We start from the raw sequence: 24,694 nt of genomic DNA, 5'->3' as shown, positions 1-24,694 counted from the left end.
CCAGCTTCTCTTCTGCTTCACCTCTCTGCTATGGCCTGGGAAAGCAGCAGAGGATGGCCCAAGTACTTGGGCCCCGGCACCCACAGGGGAGACCTGGAAGAAACTCCTGGCTTCAGCTTGGCCCAGCCCTGGCTGTTGCAGTCATCTGGGGAGTGAACCAGGGGATGGAAGACACCTTTCTCTGTTTATTCCTCTCTAACTCTGCCTCTCAAATAAATAAATCTTTTTTTTTTAAAAGTTATTTTATTTATTTGACAGGCAGAGTTAGAGAGAGGTAGAGACAGCCATAGCAGAGAGCTGGACTGGAAGAGGAGCAGTCGGGACTAGAACCGGTGCCCATATGGGATGCCAGCGCTTCAAGCCAGGGCATTAACCCTGCTGCACCACAGCGCCAGCCCCTAAATAAATAAATCTTTTTAAAAAAGAAAATAAAAGAAGAGAGGAGAGGAGAAGGGAGGGGAGGGGAGGGGAAGGGAGAGAAGGGAAGGGAAGAAAAACAGGGACATCGGCATCATGCAAAACCACTGCACGCGGAGGAGCAAACAGGTTTGTATGGCTGATTACCCGTTACCTCAGAGGTCAGAGCAGGCAAAGCAAGCATGCAGCAGAGACCACCACGTACTGTCTAAAAAACTTTATTAAAATTGGGATTATTTACAAACTATACAATAAAAATGAAAAAATACAAAAGTTGGGTTTTTTTTCTTACATAAAAGAAGGTGAAAATGAGACCCACGGCAAAGAGCCATCCCTGATAATTTTCTTTCAGACATCTGTGGACTTTTATTTTAAATATAAATGACAAATCTTTTATTTAAATAACACTAAGGCATTACCCACAGGCTAAAATTTCCTATTTCCTTAGCCCTGTTATTTCAACACCAATTCCACAAACACAGAAAGCTGTGGCAACTGCAGGAGCTAACAGTTGAGTGCTGCTCTCGCTGTAGGCAAGTCTGGAGAAAGCGACTTCTCCATCTTCAAGTTATCAAGGGTGTGAACGAGAAAGATGACACACATGGGGGTGGCAGTGAGCGTCCAGAGCCCCATATGTGGGCCGTCTGTGTGACCACTCCCACCCCAGCTACAGCTGCAAGCTGACACTGGCATGGATCTGCTGTTGATCCCAGCAGGCTCTGGCTCCTGTCACGTAAGGCACCAAACATCCTTTTCAAAGTAGTAACTGTCTAGAATCCAATTCAACAGCAACCTGAACCCACAGACCAAGTCACCAAAAGACACCTCTGGGTCACACAATTGCACAGGTTCCCCTGGAAAAGATAAATCAGTTCTGTCACATGGAAACGGAAGCAAAAGGTGGAGGTGCATTTCTCTTGTGCGATGGCTATTTCATCTGTTACTTGGTTTCACTGCCTAGCACTGAGGGCACAGTAAATCTGTCAAGCTGTCCTCTCCTTGGTCCAGACAGAATCCTTGCATTTCAGTGTAGGTATTATCTCGTATGTCAGATCTGACTCCACAGGAATATTACAAGGGCATTCCATTTCCTTTCCTCTCTTACTTCATCTTTCACTGCTCAGTTCGGAGGAGAGTCACGAGTACACAGCTAGGTACCATTTTTATGCAGGCATCCCTCTGAGCCCATCTTTTCTCCTGGAACAATAGTAAGGTTGACGGCAACTACATAAGCCCCTCGCAGGGCGGCTCTCAGGAGCTGGGGGCCGAGCCGGCTTACCTGGGCCCACTCATTCGTCAAACCACTGTCCCCTGCGCCAAGTGGGAACGAGGCAGTCAGTGAAGAGAGGGCTGGCCCGAGAGAGGGACACACTAACACATGATGCAACAGAGGGGGCCCAAAGAGCTTTCAGCAGCCAAATTCCCTTTGTAACACACACAAAAATCATGAGGGGGCGGGAAAAGACAGGAGAGAAATTATCTGGTTTTGATAGGAGGCAGTGGTGGACAGAATTTACTAGAAGGAATCAAAGTTGATAATTTCCCCGGTTTTCAGCCCTGTGTCTTTAGTTCCCTGCAAGCAATATGAGGGGGAAAGTGAGAGGGACCTGTTTGGGGCCAGGTGCCTCCTGGTGTCTCATTAATGGGAGCCATGCTCTACTAGACTCGGTGGGGGTGGGAATGAGAAGAGGAGATAGATTTCCAATGCTGATGAGACCCTGAGTCCTGGAGCCAATTTACGGCTTCATTTACGGCAAGACGCTGATGTGGCGGCAGACATGGCTCCGATGTCCAGCTCACCTCCCCCCTATCCCGTCAATCCCTGCTGATGAGATGGGTCTGAGAGCTGAGGCTGTGCTGCAATTGCAAGAGCTGTAACCGCCCAAGAAAATTAAACGGGGGCTTCAAATAGTGACCGAGCCAGCAGACTAAGTGGCCAGGAGGACGAGAGCCGCTCCACAGGCTTCCAGCCCGGCAGTCTCTGGGCAGCAGGAGCTCCGAAGCACGTGGGTAGAGGCGTGCAGCAAGCAGGCCAAGGACATGTAGCTCACCAAGGCGGCCCAGCCTTCACTGTCTGAGGGCCCTCTCCTGCTGCAGGTCACACTCTCATCTCCACTGCCTGCGGCTTGGTCCTCTAACCTCCACGCTGGGAGGAATCTGCTCACACCAAGTTCAAACACAGAGAAAAAACCTGGTGTTGAGACGGCAACTGTATCTCACAAGGCATTTACTAAACCCAGAAAAAGACGACGCTTTCCCTACTTCATGGCGTCTCACAGAAATGACGGCAAAGGCAGCCCAGGGCCGAGCCACCACCCCTGAAGCAGCTCCCCTGGGGAAGGCACCAAGTCTCCAGGGAGTCCTGAGACCACATACACAGCTCAATGATTTTTTCAGATCTACTCACGTTCACATATGCAAAGTCCTGATCTATAAACAGAGTGAAGAACAGAGGCTTTAATAGCTCTTTGTATCAGAGTAAAATTTTACCCTGTACATAATTCACAAAGGTATAAAGGTTCCCCGCCACTTTCACTCCTGCCATTTGCCTAGATACTGCTCACTCTCCATTTCTGACCGTATGTCTCTGCTATCAACTGAGGTAGTTGTCGCTTTGGGACAGTTTAAGGCTGTGGGAAACACTAGTGGAAACCATCAACCAGCCAGAAGTCTGCGTTAAATGGCTCACATGAAGGAGTCACTACAGCTTTCAAAACAAAATCACCTGCTCACCGCACGGTCACAGCAGCCCCCGCATCTGAGGCTGTGCACCTGCCATGGCGCCCATCTTCCTAGCTGAAGCAGTGACAGCCAGTTTCAAGTTTTGAGGGTGAAGAGCACAAAGACAGACCCAAGCAAATGATTGATACGTAGGAATCTGCTCCCTCATAAAGCATATTGCTGGGTGATAAGGGTATTTCACAGTGGCAAAAGAATCAGGAACTAACGCCACTGTCATTAAAGGCAGCATGGACCTCTGGTCAGAAACAGCCTGCGAGCCAGTGTGACAAGTTCACAGGAAAATGTGTCCACTCCTGAAGAGAACCTGGAGGTCTCCGCTGGCAGCCCCCGCTGTGGTAGTCCTACAGCTGCCAGCTGCACATCAACAACCTTGCCAGAGAGGCTGGCGGCTCACAACGAGCCAGATCCCGGGGAGAACAGGTGTGAGCAAAGGCTGAAAGGAATGGGTATGATGGGTACACCAAGGAGGGGCAAAGGAAACAGAGATACTTTCTTGATTTCCATGGGATCCAACGGCAGGAAAAATGGGCAACCTGCAAAAAGCATGGAAGCCCCTACACAAAACCCCGTCTCCCAGCTGGCAGGAAAGATGCCCTAAGGAGAGGGGAGGGGCTGGCAGAGAGGAAACGCTCCGAGTTGTGCGCAGCGTGCAGCTTGGGGAACAGTCCTGCCTGCAGGGGCACAGCGGGCCGTGGAGAGCCGGCAGGGAGAAGCGCCAATGTTCTAAGATGCAGTCACAAGTCGGGCATAATAAAATCCCGAGACCTCCCCGCCAGACAAAGCTCTAGGCCTGTTCCTAGAGGCAAGCAGGACTTAGTAGCTCCTATGTCTAAGAATTCACCCTCGTGCAGCTTCCCATAACCTGCATTCATACGTATGTTCCAGCCTGTGGGGCTTGTCACTCTGGAGCACTTGCTGGCTCTGGAACATGAGTGTGTTATATTTTTTAAAAAATATATTCACTTTAAAAATAAAACAGATAAAAATTCATTTTCCTCTCCAAACAGCCAATTCAAGGATTATGTCCGTCACTGAAATGAGAGCAGAAGGAAAGGAGGCTGAGACGTGTGTGCTCCGTGCACTCCACGGTGGGAACGCACGGCGGCTCCTGGAGGGCCAGTCGCAGCGCCAGGACTAAGTGGCTGAGTCAGCCTTCGCAGGGGGCTAGGACGCTGTGCCGGCTGTGGCCAGCCAACCGCTCGGGAACACAGAGCAGGCTCACAGCTTCCTCCCACAGAGGCAAACCAGCGTGGCGTTCACGGTCTTCCCCACCGTCTGTCCTCAGGGATCCCACAGACAGACCACCAAGACCGCCTGCCGAGGGAGACCCGCAGGTCTCTCATTTCAGTAGGAACCTCTGCACATGACCTCACCCACTCTCAGAGGAGTGCAAGAACCACATGGCACAGGCAACACGAACCACTGGGGCTCCTGCCGGTGTACACAAATCACCAGGCGCCACCTAGGTCAGGAAGCTGTTCTGCGTGAGAGCGGGCCACTGGGGCTCTGGGTTCTCCCCCTCCTCCTCAGAGGACGCCTCCTCATCCTGGGCAATGATGCTCCCCAACCCGTACTCCTGCTCATGCACGGACACTTCATTGGGCGTGAGGTGGAAAGAGCCCTCCACAAAGTCAGCAAATCTGCAAAAGAGAGAATGCTCATCAGGAGTCCGCGTTCTGTCCCTTCTGCTTTCCTTCCAAATAAAAACAACTCAACTGTTTGGGGTCCTCACAGCTCCGATCATATTAAGTCTAGCCAAGATCCCTGTCCTTAACCTGGCACGGAAGTAAACTAAAGCGAGAACGCAGGAGGAAAGGAAGGCTGGGCTCATGGGCCACCACCCCTGCACCTCCATCCTGCTTAACAAGCACCGACCTACCCTCTCAGCCATGGAGGTGCTAAGGTTCCCTTAGTCATCACAATTCCGATAAGAGAAGATTAAGGTGCACAACAGTTACTCAAGTTTACAGCCCTATGCACTTTATGCGATCAGGATTCCAAATAGAAGCTTCAAATATTCATTGCTACAATTGCTCCCAACTAAAAAAGGAAAACTCAGAGAGCAGTGCCAATCTTTCAGAGGGGAAACTGTATATGCGTCTTCCCATCTCTGTGTTATAATCAAAGCTAAAGTAGACGGTTCCTTGAGGAAGCAGGAAAACAAAGGCCATGATACAAGCCTGTCTAGAAGTGTGACCTCTGTTAGAACTCAAGGTCACGGCCATTCTGACAGAGCCGTGGCATCTCTGACCAAGGACTTGCCTTTTTGGAGACTGGATTCGAGAAATAGTCTTCCAAGCAGAGCAGTCTGGACTGTTACAAAACTCTCGAAGCTCCTCTAAAGCCTTTCGCGTCTCCACCTCTCCTTGTATCCGATATTCTTCTTCTGTCAGGAGACGAGGGGGGACAGGCTTTTCTGTGGCCTTACACATCTTTCTGTGCTCACCAAAATAACATCATGAATCATTAATCAGTAATCTACATGCATGCTTAGCTCCAGCTCTCTTCAGAGGGTCAAGCACACAGCAGGCAGCCTGAACATCAACAGCCATCACTCCCACCTTTCTTCCACAGACATCTTTAGTTATAATGGACTTCTGACACACGAGACTGAGGGATGAGTCTGAGTAGTCAATGTGACTCACTGATGTGAAATGCGTGCACTTACTGCACAATACGTGACGAGCAAATACTCATTTTCCAATCAATGGAAACACAACAAGAAAAGGGCGGGACAGAATGTGTTCCACTGACCTGGCCCCCCAAACTGAAATGATCACTTTTACTATCTACAAGAAAATAACCCTTGACAACCTCAGAACTATGACCATTCCATACTTACTGCTGCATGCTGTGAAGTACAGCTCACAGTAAGACTAGGACTTCGGAGCAATCTGAGAGCCAAGGTGAAAGAATCTAAAAGCAGGTGAGGAGCTGGTTTTGCAAGGCCAGCGCTGCGGCACAGAGAGTGAGTCCCCACTTGCCATGCTGGCATCCCATACTGGAACGCCAATTCAAGTCCTGGCTGCTCTGGTTCCAAATTAGCTCCCTGCTAATGCACTGCGGAAAACAGTGAATGATGGCCCAAGTACTTGCACCCTCGCCACCCATATAGGAGGCCTGGATGGTGTTCCTGCTCCTGGTTTCAGCCTAGCCCAACCCTGGCTGTTGTGGTCACTTGCGAAGTGAACCAGAAGATGGAAGAGCTCAATATCTTGAGATCTCTCTCTCTCTTCCACTCTCTTTGAGGCTCCTTCAGATACAATCTTAAAAAAAAAAAGAAATTCCAACCAGGTGATCTGAAGCATGGGGTATAGTGATATAATTTGCACCACCTAGTGGCAACAGGAACACATGACACTTTACTGGATGTTTTTATTTTACAGAAAACGACTAGAATAAAAACTTTAAGATGCCTACAGAGTCTAAAAAAGAAAAACAAGCCGGCGCCGTGGCTCAGTAGGCTAATCCTCCGCCTTGCAGCGCCGGCACACCGGGTTCTAGTCCCGGTCGGGGCACCGATCCTATCCTGGTTGCCCCTGTTCCAGGCCAGCTCTCTGCTGTGGCTAGGGAGTGCAGTGGAGGATGGCCCAAGTTCTTGGGCCCTGCACCCCATGGGAGACCAGGAGAAGCACCTGGCTCCTGCCATCGGAACAGCGCAGTGCGCCGGCCGTAGCGCGCCTACCGCGGCAGCCATTGCAGGGTGAAACAACGGCAAAGGAAGACCTTTCTCTCTGTCTCCCTCTACTGTCCACTCTGCCTGTCAAAAATAAATTAAAAAAAAAAAATTAAAAAAAAAAAAAGAAAAAGAAAAAGAAAAACAGACTTGGGAAGAAACAAAAGCAGAAGCATAACACAATGACTTGCCATTAACAAAGAGACTCCCAGGCCAAAGCCTCTGTTATCTGTTTGCTGCAAACCACATTCCCACAGTGCACAGGTCAATACCAAGCAAGCTACACTGCCTTTCAGTCACCTGTAGGTGATGTACAGCCACTGAACAGGGTACTCCAGGTTCTTTGTACACAGCGCAGCGACAATGAGAGTGAGGGCAATGTGTGGGATCTGGATGCCGGCGTACATGAAACACAGGCCCAGCAGCTGCAAGGCCCAGGTGAGCAGGTTGATACTCCTCTCGTTCTCCAAGGGCCCGTACTTGTAACACACTGCAAAACTCAAGAATCCGACTGTCAGGACGTAGCCTGTTAAGAAAAATCATCAGAAGACAATTGTTTTCGTCTATACCTGGTACAAGTAATTTGCATGAAGAGCAGTGGGAAATTCACTATACAGTTTCATCTACTGAACCAGTAACAAGACTGTTACTCAATTATTCACAATTTTTTCATCATTAGGATGGAAACACACAGACACAAATACACACACACACACACAGCTTTTTTCTATCCCTTCTGCTTTCTCAAGTTTATTTGGTTCAAATAAAGCGTGAAAGCTACATGTTAGGGACTGGCATTGCGGTTCAGAGGTTAAGCTGCTGCCTGCAACACTGGCATGCCATATCGGAGCACAGGTCGGGGTCTCTGCTGCTCCACTTCCAATCCAAGTCCCTGCTAATGTGCCTGGGAAGGCAGTAAGAGATGGCCCAAGTCCTTGGACCCCAGCACCCATGGGAGATAAGGATGGAGTTCTGGGCTCCTGGTTCTGGCTGGGCCCAGCCATCTGCGGAGTGAATCAACAAATGAAAGATCTCTTCTGTCTCTTCTGTCTCTCCCTCTCTCTCTCTCTATTGTTCTGCCTTTCAAACAAATAAAATACTGTAAAATAAATAAGTAAGCAAAATCCAAATTCAGAAGGGGCCAGCTGGTTAAACCACAACTTGTGAAGCCGGCATCCCATTACTAGAGTGCTGGTTCCAGTTCTGGCTATTCTGCCTCCCACTAATGATTCTGGAAAAGCAGATGATGGCTCAGGTACTTGGGCCCCTCTGATCCATGTGGAAGACCAGAATGGAGTTCCTGGCTACTAGCTTCAGCCTAGACCAGATCTGGCTGTTGCAGCCATTTGGGAAATGAACCAGTGAATGGAAGATTTCTCTCACTCTCTGTCTCTCCCTCAATAAATAAATAATCTTTTTTAAGGGAAAGAAAAAAAAAAATCCGAAGGGACCAGCACTGTGGTGTAGCAGGTAAAGCCACCACCTGCATTGCTGGCATCCCATATGGCACTGGTTCAAGTCCTGGCTGCTCCACTTCTGATTCAGGTCTCTGCTATGGCCCAAGGAAGACAGTCCAAGTCCTTGGGGCTGTGCCCCACATGGGAGACCCAGAAGAAGCTCCTGGCTCCTGGCTTAGGATCGGCCCAGCTCTGGCTATTGTGGCCATTTGGGGAGTGAACCACTGGATGGAAGATCAACATCTCTTTCTCTGTGTGTGCCTCTGCTTCTCTGTAACTCTTCCTTTCAAATAAAATAAACGAATCTTTAAAAAAAAAAAAAAAAGGCCGGCGCCGTGGCTTAACAGGCTAATCCTCCAACTTGCGGCACCGGCACACCGGGTTCTAGTCCCGGTCGGGGCGCCGGATTCTATCTCGGTTGCCCCTCTTCCAGGCCAGCTCTCTGCTATGGCCCGGGAAGGCAGTAGAGGATGGCCCAAGTCCTTGGGCCCTGCACCCACATGGGAAACCAGAAGCACCTGGCTCCTGGCTTCGGATCAGCGCGATGCGCCGGCCGCGGCGGCCATTGGAGGGTGAACCAACGGCAAAAAGGAAGACCTTTCTCTGTCTCTCTCTCTCACTATCCACTCTGCCTGTCAAAAAAAAAAAAAAAAAGCCGGGGCTGGTGCTGTGTTGTAGTAGGGGTTAAGCCACCACCTGTGGTACCAGCATCCCATATGGGTACCAGTTTGAGTCTCAGTTGCTCCACTTCTGATCCAGCTCCCTGCTAATGGCCTGGAAAAACAGCAGAAGATGGCCCAATTGCTTCAGCCCCCAGCACCCATATGGGAGACCCAAAAGAAGCTCTTGGCTCCTAGCTTCAGATTGGCCAAGTTTGGGAAGTCAACCAGGGATAGAAGACCTTCTTTCTCTCTTTCTCTAACTCTGCCTCTCAAATAAATAAATAAATCCTTTTTTAAAAATCCAAATTAATTCCCTCTCAAAGGATAGATCAAGGGTTACTAATATACATGACTAAAGGACTATTACTTTATAGATCAGATTCAGTGCACAGTCCTCTACTGAAGATCAAGTGTATTTAAAACATGGTTATCCTGGCAAAGTCAACGTACAGCTTTTCAGAAAGTCGCTCACTGCAGAAAGGAGCATATCCACACATCTTCCCATTAGCAGCAGCATCATATCTTAAAGGAAGCTGATCATTGTAGAGGGGTTAGAAATAAGTACAAAATTACGATTTTTAAGAGTTGATGAAATAACTATTAACTCCTGTAAACAGGCAGTATCTTCCCATGATCACATGAATAACAGAAATCGGCAGGCAGCACGGCAACACTTACCTAAGAGGTACTGCCAGTAACAGCTCCAGATCGCTTGTAAATTTTTAAAAACTAGTTGAATGAGGTAAAGAGAAAAGGACCAGCCTCCCACCAGGATGACGTAAATGGGACTTTTCTAAAACAGAGAAGAAGTGAAAGCAAAAAGTTACAACAGGCTTTCCACACATAAAAGCAGCAAAATGGAACTATGATTTAAAAAAAAAAAATTCAACCTACTCAAAATGAACAAAAAGCATATCTCCAAAAGATATCCTTTCTATTTAAAATGGCACAGCTTGCCAGGAACACTGGGAAGATGAGATGCTAAGTAACTTAGAAGCCTGGCTATGTAATTAGAAGACAGGAAGGTGGCTTCAATCTCTCACTGAGCAAAAGATTTGCAATAAAAAGAGAGAGCTTGTATGGAGGTAGCCAGGGTCCAAGTTCAGCATGGAAAGTACCTTTCTAAATCAGGGAAAGCCATTAATGCAAATGTTCAGTTTTCTAAGAGTACCCAGGAAAAGTCCTTCGGCTCCTCAAGCTCATCTTACCCACTCACAAGGATTCTACTACTTACCTTGGGCATAAACTTGGACAGCATGAAAATGATGATCAGTAGAGAGGCCACGATTCCCACACTCATCCCAGTGGAATAGTAGAAAAGTTGACTTCTGCAGAGAAGGAATTTATTCATGACTCTATGTATAAATTTCACATTTGGCAGTGCTAACATGAGGACAAATAATCCAGCTACGTTTTCTTTTTAACTTTTATTTACTTATGTTCATTTATTTGAAAAGCAAAAAGACAAAGAGAGAATAAAAACCTCCCACCCTCTGGGTCACTCCCCAAATGTCTGTAACAGCCCAGGCTGGGTCAAACTGAGGCCAGGAGCCCAGAACTCACGTGGGTGGCAGAGGCTCAATCATTTATGCTATCACCTGCTGCCTTCCAGGGTCCATCAGAAGCAGAGATGGCACGTGAACCCAAGCACTCTGGTATGGGATGCAGGTATCTTTTTTTCAAAGATTTATTTTATTTATTTGAAAGACAGAGTTACAGAGAGAGGTCTTCCATCCACTGGTTCACTCCCCAGATGGCCGTAATGGCTGGAGCTGTGCCGATCCGAAGACAGGAGCCAGGAGTTTCTTCTGTGTCTCCCACATGGGTGCAGGGGCCCAAGGACTTGGACCATCTTTCACTGCTTTCCCAGGCCATAGCAGAGAGCTGGATTGGAAGTGGAGCAGTCAGGACTAGAACCAGCACCCATATGGGATGCCAGCGCTTCAGGCCAGGGCTTTAACCCGCTGCGCACAGCGCTGGCCCAAGGGATGCAGGTATCTTAACCACTGCGTCAAACACACACCCTAAGAGGTTGTTTTTTTTTTAAAAGGCACAAGATTAGAGCAAATATTTTCTCAAAAGTAAGGATCAGAGAATTCAGAGATTGACACAATGTAGCTGCTAATAGATTTGGAAAATGAGTATCGACAGGGTACCCTCAAGTATATCCCAGTAATAAACCTCTGCTTAATCTCCCCTCCTGGATCCATCATCTCTCCCAACCCAATTTTTAAGAATCTTTATTTTGGAGAACAGCACAGCTGCCCTGGGGCATAAAGGGCAAGCATAATGGCCAAGAAGAGACAGAGAACTGCAAGGGAACCGATCACCCAGGAGAAGAAGAGCTGGGACTGCACTGCAGGCTCTTTCTGCCAGTTATTCTTCCTTCACTTTCGAGTTCTGTCAGGATTCCCAAAATAAAGAACACCACCACTCCAGCCAGACTTCAAACTCCGATTGTTAGAGGCCGGCCTTGTGGTAAAGTATGTTAAGCTGACACCTGCGAAGCCAGCGTCCCATATGAATGCCAGCTGGAGTCTTGACTGCTCCATTTCCAATCCAGCTCCCAGCTAATGGACTGGGTAAACAGCAGAAGATGGCTCAAGGGATTGGGCCCCTGCCACACATGTGGGAGACCTGGACAGAATTCCTGGCTCCTGGCTTCAGCCTGGCCCAGCCCCAGCTGTTGCAGCCATTTGGAGAGTGAACCAGCAAATGGAAGACCTTTCTCTCTCTGTCTTTCCTCTTTCTGTAACTCTGCCTTTCAAATAAATAAATAATCTAAAAAAAAAAAAAAAAAAAAGCCCTCTAATTGTTAACCATTCATTGACCACTCTACAAATATTCATTTTAAGTGAATATAAACCTGATGTTGAATCCACTCTCGGAGTTTGTGTAGTTGTCTGTTTTTTCTTTGTATGCAGGCATGTCAGTCTCGCCTGTCTGAGGCACTCATTCCTAGAGGAAGGAACTGAGTACAGAGCTGTCTCCTTCCATGTCAGCAGCGAGCATGTGGATGCTCTCCTGTCACCTCCAACGATGAGAGGGCGGCAAGGCTCTACTTTAGAGTACCGACTGACTCCTATCAACCCAAGGCTGGGTCAGCCTAATAGGGGGAAGTTCATCACTGACAATATTATTCAAATAAGGAAAACAAAAGTCCTAACATTAAAAATAAGGTACTTTCAGAACACTGGTCAGGCAGTGTCAAGCCACAGAGGTCCTGGAAAGCGAAGCGGCAGCACTTGTAGTTTCTACGCCACAAGTCAGGCAGAGTGGGGGAGCCTTGTTGACCTACCTGCTCAGCAGGTCTCCACAGAAAAACAGCGAAAGTCCAAGGAGGAAAACGAGGAAGAGTTTGGGGTCAAATCCTGCAATAAAGATTTGTGCTTAACAGGGGATCCAAACAGCCTGAAGGCATTACAAATAAAAGACAACACTGGCATTGGTCAGCTACAGAAAAATAAATGCAAACAGCCTGCCTAAGCAGCAAAGGAAGTTACATACAGAGCCTCAGAACCCCTCCAAAGAGAAAGTATAATTAGGTCTCTGTATAACCTGTACTTTCCTGAAGATCTTATTTTTATCTTAGCTACCAAGGTTAAAAGAAACAGCTTCACTGTGGACCAAGCCACAGAACCATCAGCACTTCAGGCAATCGCCCACAAGGGGTCTCTGCCACTCTGACTTTCAAACCGTAAGTCACACACAAGCACAGAATTCACCCAATTTGCCTAGAACTTGGGGTCGGGGCCTTGTGCTGTTCTCCAGCTGGCTGCTTTCCTTGCCTAACAATACCACCTACTTCCCTTCACTACACAGCACTGTGCTGAACAGCCTACAAAGCAACACAGCTCTCCCAGGCCAGGGGCCCGAGCAGAGGCCCCTCAGTAGCATACCAGACACTCCTACAGCCTTCATATTCAACAGTTCTCATCTAGGGGAGGCCCACAAACAGAACAGGGGCAAGAAGGATCAGCAGATGTAGAAGGAGATTGAAACCCCAGGGCAATCCTACACAACCCAGGAACCGAGGAGTCCTCGGAGAATTGGAAGAACACAATTTATTTTGTAGTAAAACCCAAAAATAGTTCTACTACTCACAACATCCCAGGACCCTGCAGAGTCACCATGGAGAAGCCAACAGGATCTACCTCCTCTGAAACTTCCTCAGAGACCTTCAGAGAAAACTCGTCCCAGCTTCACTGAGTCAGCCTTCAACCGCAGTGGCCCGGCATCTTCATTTATGGTTCCATAAAATACTCCTACTTTGCGAAGTATTATGTTCCATTTTACCTTTCTTTGGTTTTTATTATTTAATCTCTCATGTCTTCAAATAAAGGCTTGCACACACTGGGACATCTACCTCTGGAAGTATCCAGAAGGCAGGAACCACATCGATTTACTCTAGTAGCACTGGGCACAGCGGCTCAGGGCCTCTGGCAGTAATAGGAATGCAGGTCTTCATAATTCTCACTTAGGAGGTGCTGGGAATGACCTGAGGTGGAGTGTCAAGTACAGGCCTAAAGTCTCTGGCGTGGGGTGGCGTCTCCATGAGCCGTTTAAGCAGGGTTATAATCAGAACCAAAATGGAGCTGTCCTAGGTTGACTTCTCTGCCTCACTAATTATACCCTCCAAAGCTCAGTCCCTTCTCACTACAGAATCCATAAGAAAAACAGAGGTGAGACTTACTCCGCGTCACAATGACACTGTACTCGGTGTCCTTCTCTATAATCTCAACCTTGAGGCAGGTTTTTGCGCTGTACAGACCCACGTTAACATAGGTGTCATTCAATTTCTCTTTTAAAAAGGAGGAAAAGAAGTTCCAGATACTAAACTGCTCTAGCTCCTTCAGTTTCTCTTCGCTGTCCACCGGGGTGACTCGTATCAATCTGGAACTATTTACCCGGATCTGTAACATAAGGAAAATCAGGATGAGAAAGAAAAAAGGTAGGGATTTTAAACTTCCACAAATGCAATTAAACACACATACACAAAAACAGCAAAAGCAGTTAACAGCGCCAGTTCCCACAAAACCACATGTGGACAGGTAGTACCCAAAGCCAGACCAGGCAACCCACACTGCACAAGGTACAGAGTGGCAGGGATGGAACGTCTTCCAACTAACACGGTCTGAATCTACTATGAGGCCAGAACACATGGGGGAAAAAGACTCCCATGCTGGAAGTTATCAATACAGCTCTTTATGAGAGACAACACAAAGCAAGGGTCTAGAATATTAAGAAAATTGCCAGTCATAAACAGCCCCAGAAAACTGAAAATGTTCCCCATAATGGCAGGCTGAGAAGTTCAACCCATTGTTGGTTATAATGTGTCCCAGATGCAGTGTGGTTTTTATATCAGACAATAAAAAAGAGAAAATTAAAAAAAAAAAAAACCCACGAAGCCCAGCCTTCTGTTTCTGCTGTGAACAACAGACAGCCGAACCGTGCTGATCCTTAGCAGCAGCAGCAGCAGCATTTCTAAGAGGGCTCATTTTGTTCAATCACTATTACAGCCAGGCGGCTTGCCAGCGTTAGGAAAGAAATGAACGCAAAGTCTTTCTAGCCAGGGGAACCTTCAACTCGGGGCTCATGAAAGACCTCATGGAGAATCAAACAGCACAGCAGCAGTAAGGCCGAAGAGTTTACACCCTGACAGCGGCCATGCGAGTTTCCAGCCCAAAGGACTCAGGTCTTGGGAAAGAAAGGTAGGGGGGTGTGCGTGCGTGCGTGTGTATGAAGGTGTGTAAGAAAGAAAAGCAAGCAGTTTCCTTAGCAAAAGGAAGGAATTTTATCTCAGGGTCCAAGTATTGTAAGCTACATAAGGAGCTGGAGGAGGGAGGCACACAAAGTTGGCATAAATGCTTATAGATGGGAACATAATTTAGGGCACTCTCAACCCTAAAGAGGTTGTTAACAATACTTTTTTTTTTTTTTTTGACAGGCAGAGTGGACAGTGAGAGAGAGAGACAGAGAGAAAGGTCTTCCTTTTGCCGTTGGTTCACCCTCCAATGGCCGCCGCGGTAGCGTGCTGCGGCCGGCGCACCGCGCTGTTCCGATGGCAGGAGCCAGGTGCTTTTCCTGGTCTCCCATGGGGTGCAGGACCCAAGGACTTGGGCCATCCTCCACTGCACTCCCTAGCCACAGCAGAGAGCTGGCCTGGAAGAGGGGCAACCGGGACAGGATCGGTGCCCCAACCGGGACTAGAACCCGGTGTGCCGGCGCCGCAAGGCGGAGGATTAGCCTGTTGAGCCATGGCGCCGGCAACAATACTTTTTAAAAAGCTGTATGTATGGGGAAGGAGAGGTAACAAAGTACTCACTAATCACAGACAGAAAGCACACAGGAGCAGTCCCTCCGCCAGGGACTTCAAATTCTTACCTGTATCCGTGTCCATATGTCATGCCATTTTGGGATAAGCACATTTTTATAACAGAATTGTTGGCAGGCATTCAGAGTATAAACTTGGGATTCCTGCAGCATGATCACATTGACATCAATTCCAGCTTTATGCAAAGAAAGGAAACAAGAATTAAGCATAACATAACATAACAGCCTAATAATTGTAACTCATTAAATAAAAAGAATTAACTTGGCTACCTTCTGAAGCTTGGGATTAAAATGTCAGCCAGGGGACAGCACTGTGTCGTAGCAGGTGAACCCACTGCCTGCAGTGCCAGCATCCCATATGGGCGCCGGTTCAAGTCCTGGCTGCTCCACTTCCGATCTGGCTCTCTGCTATGGCCTGGGAAAGCAGTGGAGGATGGCCCAAGTCCTTGGGCCCCTGCATGGCAGACCAGGAAGAAGCTCTTGGCTCCTGGCTTTGGATCAGCGCAGCTCTGGCTCCGGCCATTGTGGCCAACTGGGGAGTGAACCAGCAGATGGAAGATCTCTCTCTCTCTGCCTCTCCATCTCTCTGTGTAACTCTGACATTCAAATAAATACATAAATTTTTTTTTTTTTAATGTCAGCAAGGGTGGTGAAGAGGGGAAAACTGGGTAGAATAAATAAGGCAGAGCCTTATTTTTAACAAGTTTGATTATTTAAATATCACAAATAGACATTAACTGGTAAGTGTTAAGTGTTTATTAAGACAGATAGTATGCTTTGTGTTTAACTGAACCCTCCCAACAATGCTATAAGCTAGGCATTCTTATAAACCCTGTTTTACAAACAAGGAAACCGATGGTTAAGAAACATCAAGGAGGGGCTGGTGCCATGGCTCACTTGGTTACTCCTCCACCTGCGGCGCCGGCATCTCATATGGGCACCGGGTTCTAGTCCCGGTTGCTTCTCTTCCAGTTCAGCTCCCTGCTGTGGCTCGGGAGGGCAGTGGAGGATGGCCCAAGTGCTTGGGCACCTGCACCTGCATGGGAGATCAGGAGGAGGCACAGTGCCGGCTGTGGCGGCCATTTGGGGAGTGAACCAACAGAAGGAAGAATTTCTCTCTGTCTCTCTCTCACTGTCTAACTCTACCTGTCAAAAAAAAAGAAAGAAAGAAAAAGAAAAAGAAACATCAAGGAGGGACTGGCGCTGTGGTGTACTAGGTTATGCCTCCACCTGCAGCAGCAGCATCCCACACAGGTACCTGTTCATGTCCTGCCTGCTCCTCTTCCAACCCAGCTCTCTGCCTATGGCCTGGGAAAGGAGGGGAAGATGGCCCAAGTGCCTGGGCCCCTGTACCCATGTGGGAGACCTGGAAGATGCTCCTGGCTTTGGACCAGCCCCACTCTGGTCACTGCAGCCATTTGGGGAATGAACCAGTGGATGGATCTGGGGAGTGAACCAGTGGATGGAAGACCTTTCTCTCTCTCTTCCTCTCTCTGTAACTCTCTCTCAAATAAATAAATAAATCTTAAAAAAAAAAAAAAAATTTTTTTTTCGACAGGCAGAGTAGACAGTGAGAGAGAGAGACAGAGAGAAAGGTCTTCCTTTTGCCGTTGGTTCACCCCCCAATGGCCGCTGCAGCCGGTGCACCGCACTGATCCACAGCCAGGAGCTAGGTGTTTCTCCTGGTCTCCCTTGCAGGTGCAGGGCCCAAGCACTTGGGCCATCCTCCACTGCACTCCTGGGCCATAGCAGAGAGCTGGCCTGGAAGAGGGGCAACTGGGACAGAATCCAGCGCCCCAACTGGGACTAGAACCTGCACTGCAGGCGGAGGATTAGCCTATTGAGCCGTGGCACCAGCCAAAAAAAGAATATTCTAAGAAAAAAAATAATAAACAAACATGAAGGAATCTGCCCACAGCTATATAGCCAATAAATAGCCTGAGGCTCACACCAAGGTCTGACTGGAGCTAGCTGTCTCAGATAAGGTCCACTAACGTCACCCCATCTGTGGACTTTCTCTATTCCTCTCCTTTGCAAGATGAACAGAATTAACAACATGTTTTATATATAGTACTCTAGGGGGATACTAAAATATTCCAGAGTCGCTTTCTTCCAGCTATTCTGTTTCATCTCACATTTGAACAGCAGCCAACATGATGTGCAGCCCCTCTGATTTTCAAATGCTCTCCCCTTTGTATTCAGTATCTGCTAAATCAAGGTTTAAAAGTGACCGCTCCTCAATTTCTTCTCACCCATGTTTATCCAAGCTACTTTTTAAAATATAAAACTTAAATAACTTCTTTCTTGAGTTCTATATTGTGCTTACCAACTAATAAAAGACTACTTTAAGTGGAAACTTAGTGTAAGGATGGCCAGATTTACATAAACCAAAAAAGCAAAAAAACTTCAAACCAATCCCCAGAAGCCAAAGTAACATACACAAAGGCACTGATGTCCACCAGTCCAAAATGGTTTTAGGGGAAGCTAATTCTAATTTTGAAGTTAAATTTGATCTTAAATCCAAATGGAAGAACAACAACTATAAAGTGTAAAAGAAAACACAGGTATAAATCTTCATGATTTTAGGAAATGGTTTCTTAGCCATGACACAAAAGCATGAACAACCAAAGGAAAAACAGGTAAAGTGGACTTTTGTATATCCAAAGACACTCTGAAAAAAGTGAAAAGACAACCCACAACACAAGAGGTAAATGTTTACAACTCACACATCTGATAAGGGTCTAGTATCTAGAATATAGAAAGAACTATTACAACTTAACAATAACCCAGTTTTTAAAATGGGTAAAGGAAGAATCTACACAGACATTTCTCAGAAGGAAATACACAAATGGTCAATAAGCACATGGAAAGAGGCTCAATGCCATTAGTCCCAGGGAAATACAAATCAAAACTTCAATGAAACAGCTCTTCCTGTCCACTAGGAAGGCTCTTCTAATAAGAGCTCTTCTAATAACAGCTATTGATGGGGACATGGAGAAGCCCTCACACATTACTGATGGGGAGGTAAGATGCTGCAGGCTCTTGGGAAAAATTTGATAGTTCCTCAAAAAGCTAAACATTCCACTCATAGGGACACACCTAGGACAGCTGAACACACATACTCACACAGAAACCCAGGTAGTTCAGAGCCATATGATCCACAACAATCCAAAATGGGATCCAACGCCCATCAGCCGAAGAGTGGACAAGCAAACTGTGGCATAGCCACACAATGGGTATTATTCAGCCATGTAAGCACTGAAGCACTGACAGCCAGGAAGATCCCTACCAACACTACACAGAGTGAAAGAAGCCAGACCAAAAAAAAAGCCAGATACTTAAAGAGCGTAGTGATTCCACTTACAAATATCCAGAATAGGCAAACCCACAGACAGAAAGCAGACTGCAATTGTCAAGGGCCAGGAGAAGAGGGGAATGGTACACAGGGTTTCATTCTGGAGTCTTCAAAACACCCTGGAATCAGGCTGATACTGGCACAAGCTTGTAAATACACTAAAAACCATTGAAGTGTGAGTTTTACGTTTGTGAATTACATCTTTTTAAAAATTAGGTCTTGATCTACTATCAGTTTCTCACTAGGGTTCAATCCAATAGTAATCTGTATTTCCTCCAAACTTATCTTTCATATAAACTGAAACTTTTTCAAAGTCCTGTTGACCTTCATCTCCCAACAAGCCCACAGAATACCCACTTGCACATATGTGTCAGAGTTCATTTTCTGGGGCTGGTGTTGTGGCACAGCGGGTTAAACCACTGCTTGCAAACCTGGAACCCCATATTATAGCACTGGTTGGAGACCAGGCTGCTTTGCTTCCAATCCAGCTCCCTGCTAATGTGGTGAGGAAGCAACAGGTAATAACTCATGCACTTGCACCCCTGCTACCTGTATGGGAGACCAGGATGGAGTTCCTGGCTTTGGCCTGGACTAGTCCCAGCCATTTCGATCATCTGGAGAGTGAACCAGTGGATGGAAGATCTCTCTTTCTCTGTGTCTCTCCCTCTCTCTGTCAATCTTTTTTTAAAAAAGAATTTATTTTCTTCTGGAGAGTGAGCAGTAAGGTTATATGAAACTTAAAAATTCACTGAGGCCAGGGCGCAGTGGTTTAACACCCTGGCCTGGAGCGCCAGCATTCCATATGGGCGGTGGTTCAACACCCGGCTGCTCCACTTCCAATTCAGCTCTCTGCTATGGCCTGGTAAAGCAGTAGAAGATGCCCTAAGTTCTTGGGCCCCTGCACCGTGTGGAAGACCAGGAAGAAGCTCCTGGCCGCGGATAGGCGCACCTCCGGCCACTGAGGCCAGTTGGTGAGTGAACCAGCAGATGGAAGACCTCTTTCACTCTCTGCTTCTTTGTGTAACTCTTTCAAATAAATAAATAAATAAATCTTTTTTAAAAAATTGAGGCCTACAAAAACATTGAGAAGTTTTAAGATTTATTTATTTATTTTGAAAGTCAGAGTTACAGACAGAGAGGTAGAGAAAAAAATCTTCCACCTGCTGGTTCACTCCCCAGATAGCTGCAATGGTCAGTGCTGAGCCAGGTGGAAGCCAGGAGCTTTATCTCAGTCTCCAACGTGGGTGGCAGGAACTCAAATACTTGGGACATCTTCTGCTGCTTTTCCCAGGCCATTAGCAGGATCGGAAGTGGAGCAGCTCGGACTCAAACTGGCACCGATAAGGGATACTGGTGTCGCAGAGGGCAGCTTCACCTGCTACACCGTAACACTGTCCTAGGGAACTATTTTATTTAAGTTGGACAAGAACCTATCACTTTCTTAAAACAATATCCAGTCTGTTTATACAACCCCAAGCAGAAATTCACACCCATCAAAACAAAATGAGATTCACACTTATTAACACCTTCTCCCCTACAATGCCAAATAATAACACTGCATCTTTTAAAATGCTCATTATTATTTTCAAGATCTGTCAATAGCAAAGACCATTCAAAAAACTTGGTGCCAAGAAAAGGCACCATGGTTTTAAACTTTAAAATTCTCCAATGCCATACATTAAAGAAATACAACTGATTTTTAAGACACAATGTCAGAATTAACATATTTTAATCTAGTGGCATAGCGGGTAAAGCAGTGCCAGCATCCCATATGGGTGCCAGTTCAAGTCCTGGCTAGTCTACTTTCCATCAAGCTCTCTGCTACGGCCTGGGAAAACAGTAAAAGATGCCCAAGTACTTGGGCTCCTGCACCCACATTAAGAGACCTGGAAGAAGTTCCTGGCTTCTGGGTTTGGATCAGCCCAGCTTTGGCTGTTGCAGCTATTTGGGGAGTGAACCAGGATACAGAAGATCTCTCTCTCACTCTGCCTCTGCCCCTGCCTCTCTGAAACTGTCTTTCAAATTAAAAAAACAAAAACAAAAACCAAACAAAAAAACTAGTTCTTTCTTTTCCACAGTTCCACAGTACATTCAAGGGAAAGAATCATAAATAAGTAGACAAATAAATAAACATATCCCATTAATGGTAACTTCCTACAAGAACCAGTACCTTGGTTAGCTATATCTTTGGAAATGTACGGTGGGGGAGGGGGAAACAAATGCCACCTAAGGGGTGGGCAGTAATCTGTATAATCACTACTCCAGCTGCAGTTGTGATTTCTGGAAACACAAAACTAAGCCAGGGCCAGCGCTGTGGCACAGTGGGTTAACGCCCTGGCCTGAAGCACAGGCATCCCATATGGGCACCAGTTTGAGACCTGGTTGTTCCACTTCCAATCCAGCTCTCTGCTATGGCCTGGGAAAGCAGCAGAAGACGGCCCAAGTCCTTGGACCCCTGCACCCGCGTGGGAGACCGAGAAGCAGCTCCTGGTTCCTGGCTTCAGATTGCTGCAGCTCCAACCGTTGTGGCCAATTGAGGAGTGAACCAGCAGATCGAAGACCTCTCTCTCTCTCTCTCTCTCTCTCTCTCTCTGCCTCTCCCCTCTGTGTAGCTCTGACTTTCAAATAAATAAATCTTAAAAAAAAAAAAAATTAAGCCAAATAACTTTAAATATATACAAACTGTCAGGCCAGCATTCACTACCTGCAATGTCAGCCTCCCAAATGGGAACCTGGCTGCTCCACTTCCGAGTCAGTTATCTACTGATGTGCCTGAGAAAAGAGCAGAAGATGGCCCAGTGCTTGGGCCCCTGCACCCACGTGGGAGACCCGGAAGAAGCTCCTGGCTTCTACCTTTGGCCTGGACCAGCCTCAGCCTTTGCAGCCATTTGGACAGTGAACCAGCAGACAGAAGATCTCTCTCTCCCTCTCTGCCTTTCAAATAAATCTCTTTTTAAAAAGATTGTATGTATCTATACAGCCCAATAACATCACACTTACTTGTAATCATTATGATCTTTTTATTCGACCACAGTGATTTTTTTAACATCTACCAGAAGGTAATGAAAATGGTGCATAGGATGTATAGACTGGAAAGGACCCTAAAAAGTCCTTCTATTCACTTCTGTCAAGAGGTAATTCTGCTCCTATCTTGAAGCCTCCTTAAAGCTAGCATCTTAAATCAGTGAGCCGGCTTAGCAGCAAAGGATTACTGGGACGCTAAAGTCTACTTAGATTCCCACCTCACACCACATCCCAACATGGATTACAAATGAAGGAGTAAAAGGAAAAAAACCTTAAATTTTACCACAAAAAATATACATTCAACTTTGGAGAACTCTTGAAGTGAAAAAACAATAGAAATAAAGAGTGAAATCTAGTGGCTATATAAAAAGTACAATTATAAAATTATAATTGTATATTTATAAAATAAAAAGAGGGGTGGGCATTTGGAACAGTAGTTAAGATGCCTGCATCCATATCAGAGTGCCTGGGTTCAAGACTCAGCTCCGCTTTATGGCTCAATATCTGAGTCCCTGCCACCTACGTGGGGTTAACTGAGTCCCTGGCTCCTGGCTGCAGCCTGGCCCAGTCCTGGCTACTGTGGACATCTAGGGAGTGAACCAATAGATGGGAGATCTCACTCTGTCTCTCTCTTTCAAATAAAGCGGAGTGAAAATTCATTTTAAAAAGTGGCAAAACAGAGGCCGGTGCCATGGCGCAGTAGGTTAAATCCTCCGCCTGTGGTGCCAGCATCCCATATTGGAGCCGGTTCTAGTCCCAGCTGCTCCTCTTCCGATCTAGCTCTCTGCTATGGCCTGGAAAAGCAGTAGAAGATGGCCCAAGTCCTTGGGCCCCTGCACCCGCATGGGAGACCCGGAAAAAGCTCCTGGCTTCGGATCAGCACAACTCTGGCCATTGAGGCCATCTGGGGAGTGAACCAACAGAAAGACCTTTCTGTCTCTCCCTCTCACTGTCTGTAACTCTACCTCTCAAGTGAATAAATAAAATCTTTTAAAAAAAAAAGTGGCAAAACAAATTAAGTTCTTCGATAAATAGGTTGTTAAAAATACACATCCTTAATATCTAAAAAGTTTAAACATTTGAAAGTCTACAAAAATCCCAATAAATAATCATAAAGAGACCAAGAAAAAGGACATACACACTCCAAACGTAAGCCTATATGGAGAATTAAGATAACTAATAACTTAAAAATGCTCACTCTCACTAATCACACAAGATATGTAAAGTAAAAGAAAAGATCCTATTCAGTCTATCAGATAAACAAAAAGTCAGCATCCAAGCTGCAGAGCATATGGGGCACTAACACTGCTGACAGCAGTGAAAGCTGGTGTACCTTCTCCAGAATTCTAGAGACTTTTTAAGGATACAAAAATCTATACAAATTGTGGTTATCCACAACAATGAAAACTCAAGATACACCACAATTATCTCACCAACTGTCTAATCCAGAAATATTATATACATAATGCTCCATCCATTCAATGGACTATCAAACAAGTAAAACACTATTGCGAAGAACTTTACACGCCTTTGCTGCAAAAATGAAATGGGAAAGGGATCTCTGGCAGCGAGTGGTGGTCTGCAGGGAAGAGAACTACATCACTGACACGCTGGAAATATACCCTTTCCTCCCCAAAATCTTCAACTAAAAACGCGCAGGGGAAAGACAAGAAAGCACAGTCTATGGAAGCCCTCTGCACAGCCCCATGAGGCTGCAGCTTACTCCTTTACACCTAACTGGACTCACACTTGCCAACCGGTCTGAAGCAAACATGCATTCCTTCCTTAATCACATTTTTCAAAAGCTTCCAACGAGAAGGAAGGCGTGCCCAATGTTCCCTGTGTGGTGTAGTGGCCGACACGAGTTACCCATCAGGCCACACCGAACCGCCACCGCCTGAACTCACTCCTCTCCCCGCTCAGCCGCTGGAGTGCTGGCTTTCCTAGCGGCATTTCCGCGCGTGTTCTCTCGTCTCATCCCCCACGACCTACAGGCCCTTTTATAAGACAGCCCTTCCAGTGTTACTGCGGGCCCTGCCTCTGCACCGTCCTTATTACCGACGCCCCCCCAACTATTTTCATAAAGCCACTGCGTTTCGGAGCCGGCTCTATGGATGGGACCGGACCACCCTAACGCTGCAGCTACAGATAATCCTAAGTGACAGTGTGACACAGGCGCGTGTGTTCACGAGATAAGTTACTCCCGGGTTTCAAACTCCCTCCAGCGGAAGCTTGGGAACCTCGCTTCTCTGTTGTCAATGCAGAAGGAGGTGTTTCACCAACACAGTGTAAATCCGGGAAAGGAACCCAGCGGCGTTCGCCTGGAAGACTGCGTGGACCCAGCCACGAGTACCCTCGATGCGGAATGGCACTGCTAGCTTTTCCCGGAAACCGGGATGCAAGGGCTCCAGACCCGCTCTACAAGCCCGGCAGGGGCGAGGGTCTGAGGAGACGTCAGCCAGCCGCCGCGCCCGGCGGAGCACACGCTGAGGCGCTCGCTACTCTGCGGAGTGAATGAGGCGCTCCGCCTGGCCCCCACGCTCCTTGCTACTCCTTCCTTGCACCCCAGAAACCCGCGGAAGCCTCCGCCGCACGCCGACGCCCCCAGAACCGCATCGCCTCCAGCGCAGGCCTCCCTTCCGGTCTCCGCCGAAAGGCTCCCGGCTCCTCCCCGCCCTGAGGAGAGCCCCGACGCCGCCCCGGGGCCCAGGCCCCTCAGCCCTGACTCGCTGACAAGCATCATTCCCACGGCGCAGAACCGAGCCGCCGCCCCCGAACAGAGAACCTCCCGCACCCTTCGGAGGTTCCCCACTTTTCCAAAGATAGCCCCCTCGGCACCCGCCCCTTAGGCAGCGGCTGCCCGGGTGGTACCTGAGTCGCTGGCCAAGCAGCAGGAGAGGACCAAGAGCAGCGGCAGTGCCCCACCGCCCCTAGCCCTCCAGTCCCAGAACCCGGGACCAACTGCCAGCGCGACCGCCACTTTCATTCCTCCCGCCGAGCGCCTCACACCGCCTCCTTCTCACGTGCC

At 47.5% G+C, this 24,694-nt stretch overlaps 1 protein-coding gene across 2 annotated transcripts; it reads right to left on the bottom strand.

Annotated features, from left to right (window-relative positions):
- Positions 1-603: 603 nt before the first annotated feature.
- NEMP1 (nuclear envelope integral membrane protein 1) lies at positions 604-24,694 on the bottom strand. 2 transcript variants are annotated; one of them, XM_062203408.1, is made up of 10 exons: positions 24,538-24,621; positions 16,185-16,323; positions 15,339-15,463; positions 13,648-13,867; positions 12,253-12,325; positions 10,189-10,282; positions 9,633-9,747; positions 7,136-7,361; positions 5,422-5,595; positions 605-4,799 (listed from the first exon to the last, which is right to left on the bottom strand). In XM_062203408.1, the coding sequence occupies exons 3-10, from the start codon at positions 15,438-15,440 to the stop codon at positions 4,622-4,624; spliced, it is 1,182 nt and encodes a 393-aa protein (XP_062059392.1). In that variant the 5' UTR covers positions 15,441-15,463; positions 16,185-16,323; positions 24,538-24,621; the 3' UTR covers positions 605-4,621. The 2 variants fall into 2 exon arrangements, with proteins under 2 accessions (XP_062059391.1, XP_062059392.1); XM_062203407.1 differs by lacking the exon at positions 16,185-16,323 and having other exon boundaries at positions 604-4,799; positions 24,538-24,694.

Source organism: Lepus europaeus, chromosome 10 (assembly GCF_033115175.1).
Source record: "Lepus europaeus isolate LE1 chromosome 10, mLepTim1.pri, whole genome shotgun sequence".
NCBI lineage: Eukaryota > Metazoa > Chordata > Mammalia > Lagomorpha > Leporidae > Lepus > Lepus europaeus.
The sequence above is the reverse complement of the archived record's forward strand: the minus strand, read 5'-3'. Positions and strand labels throughout refer to the sequence as shown.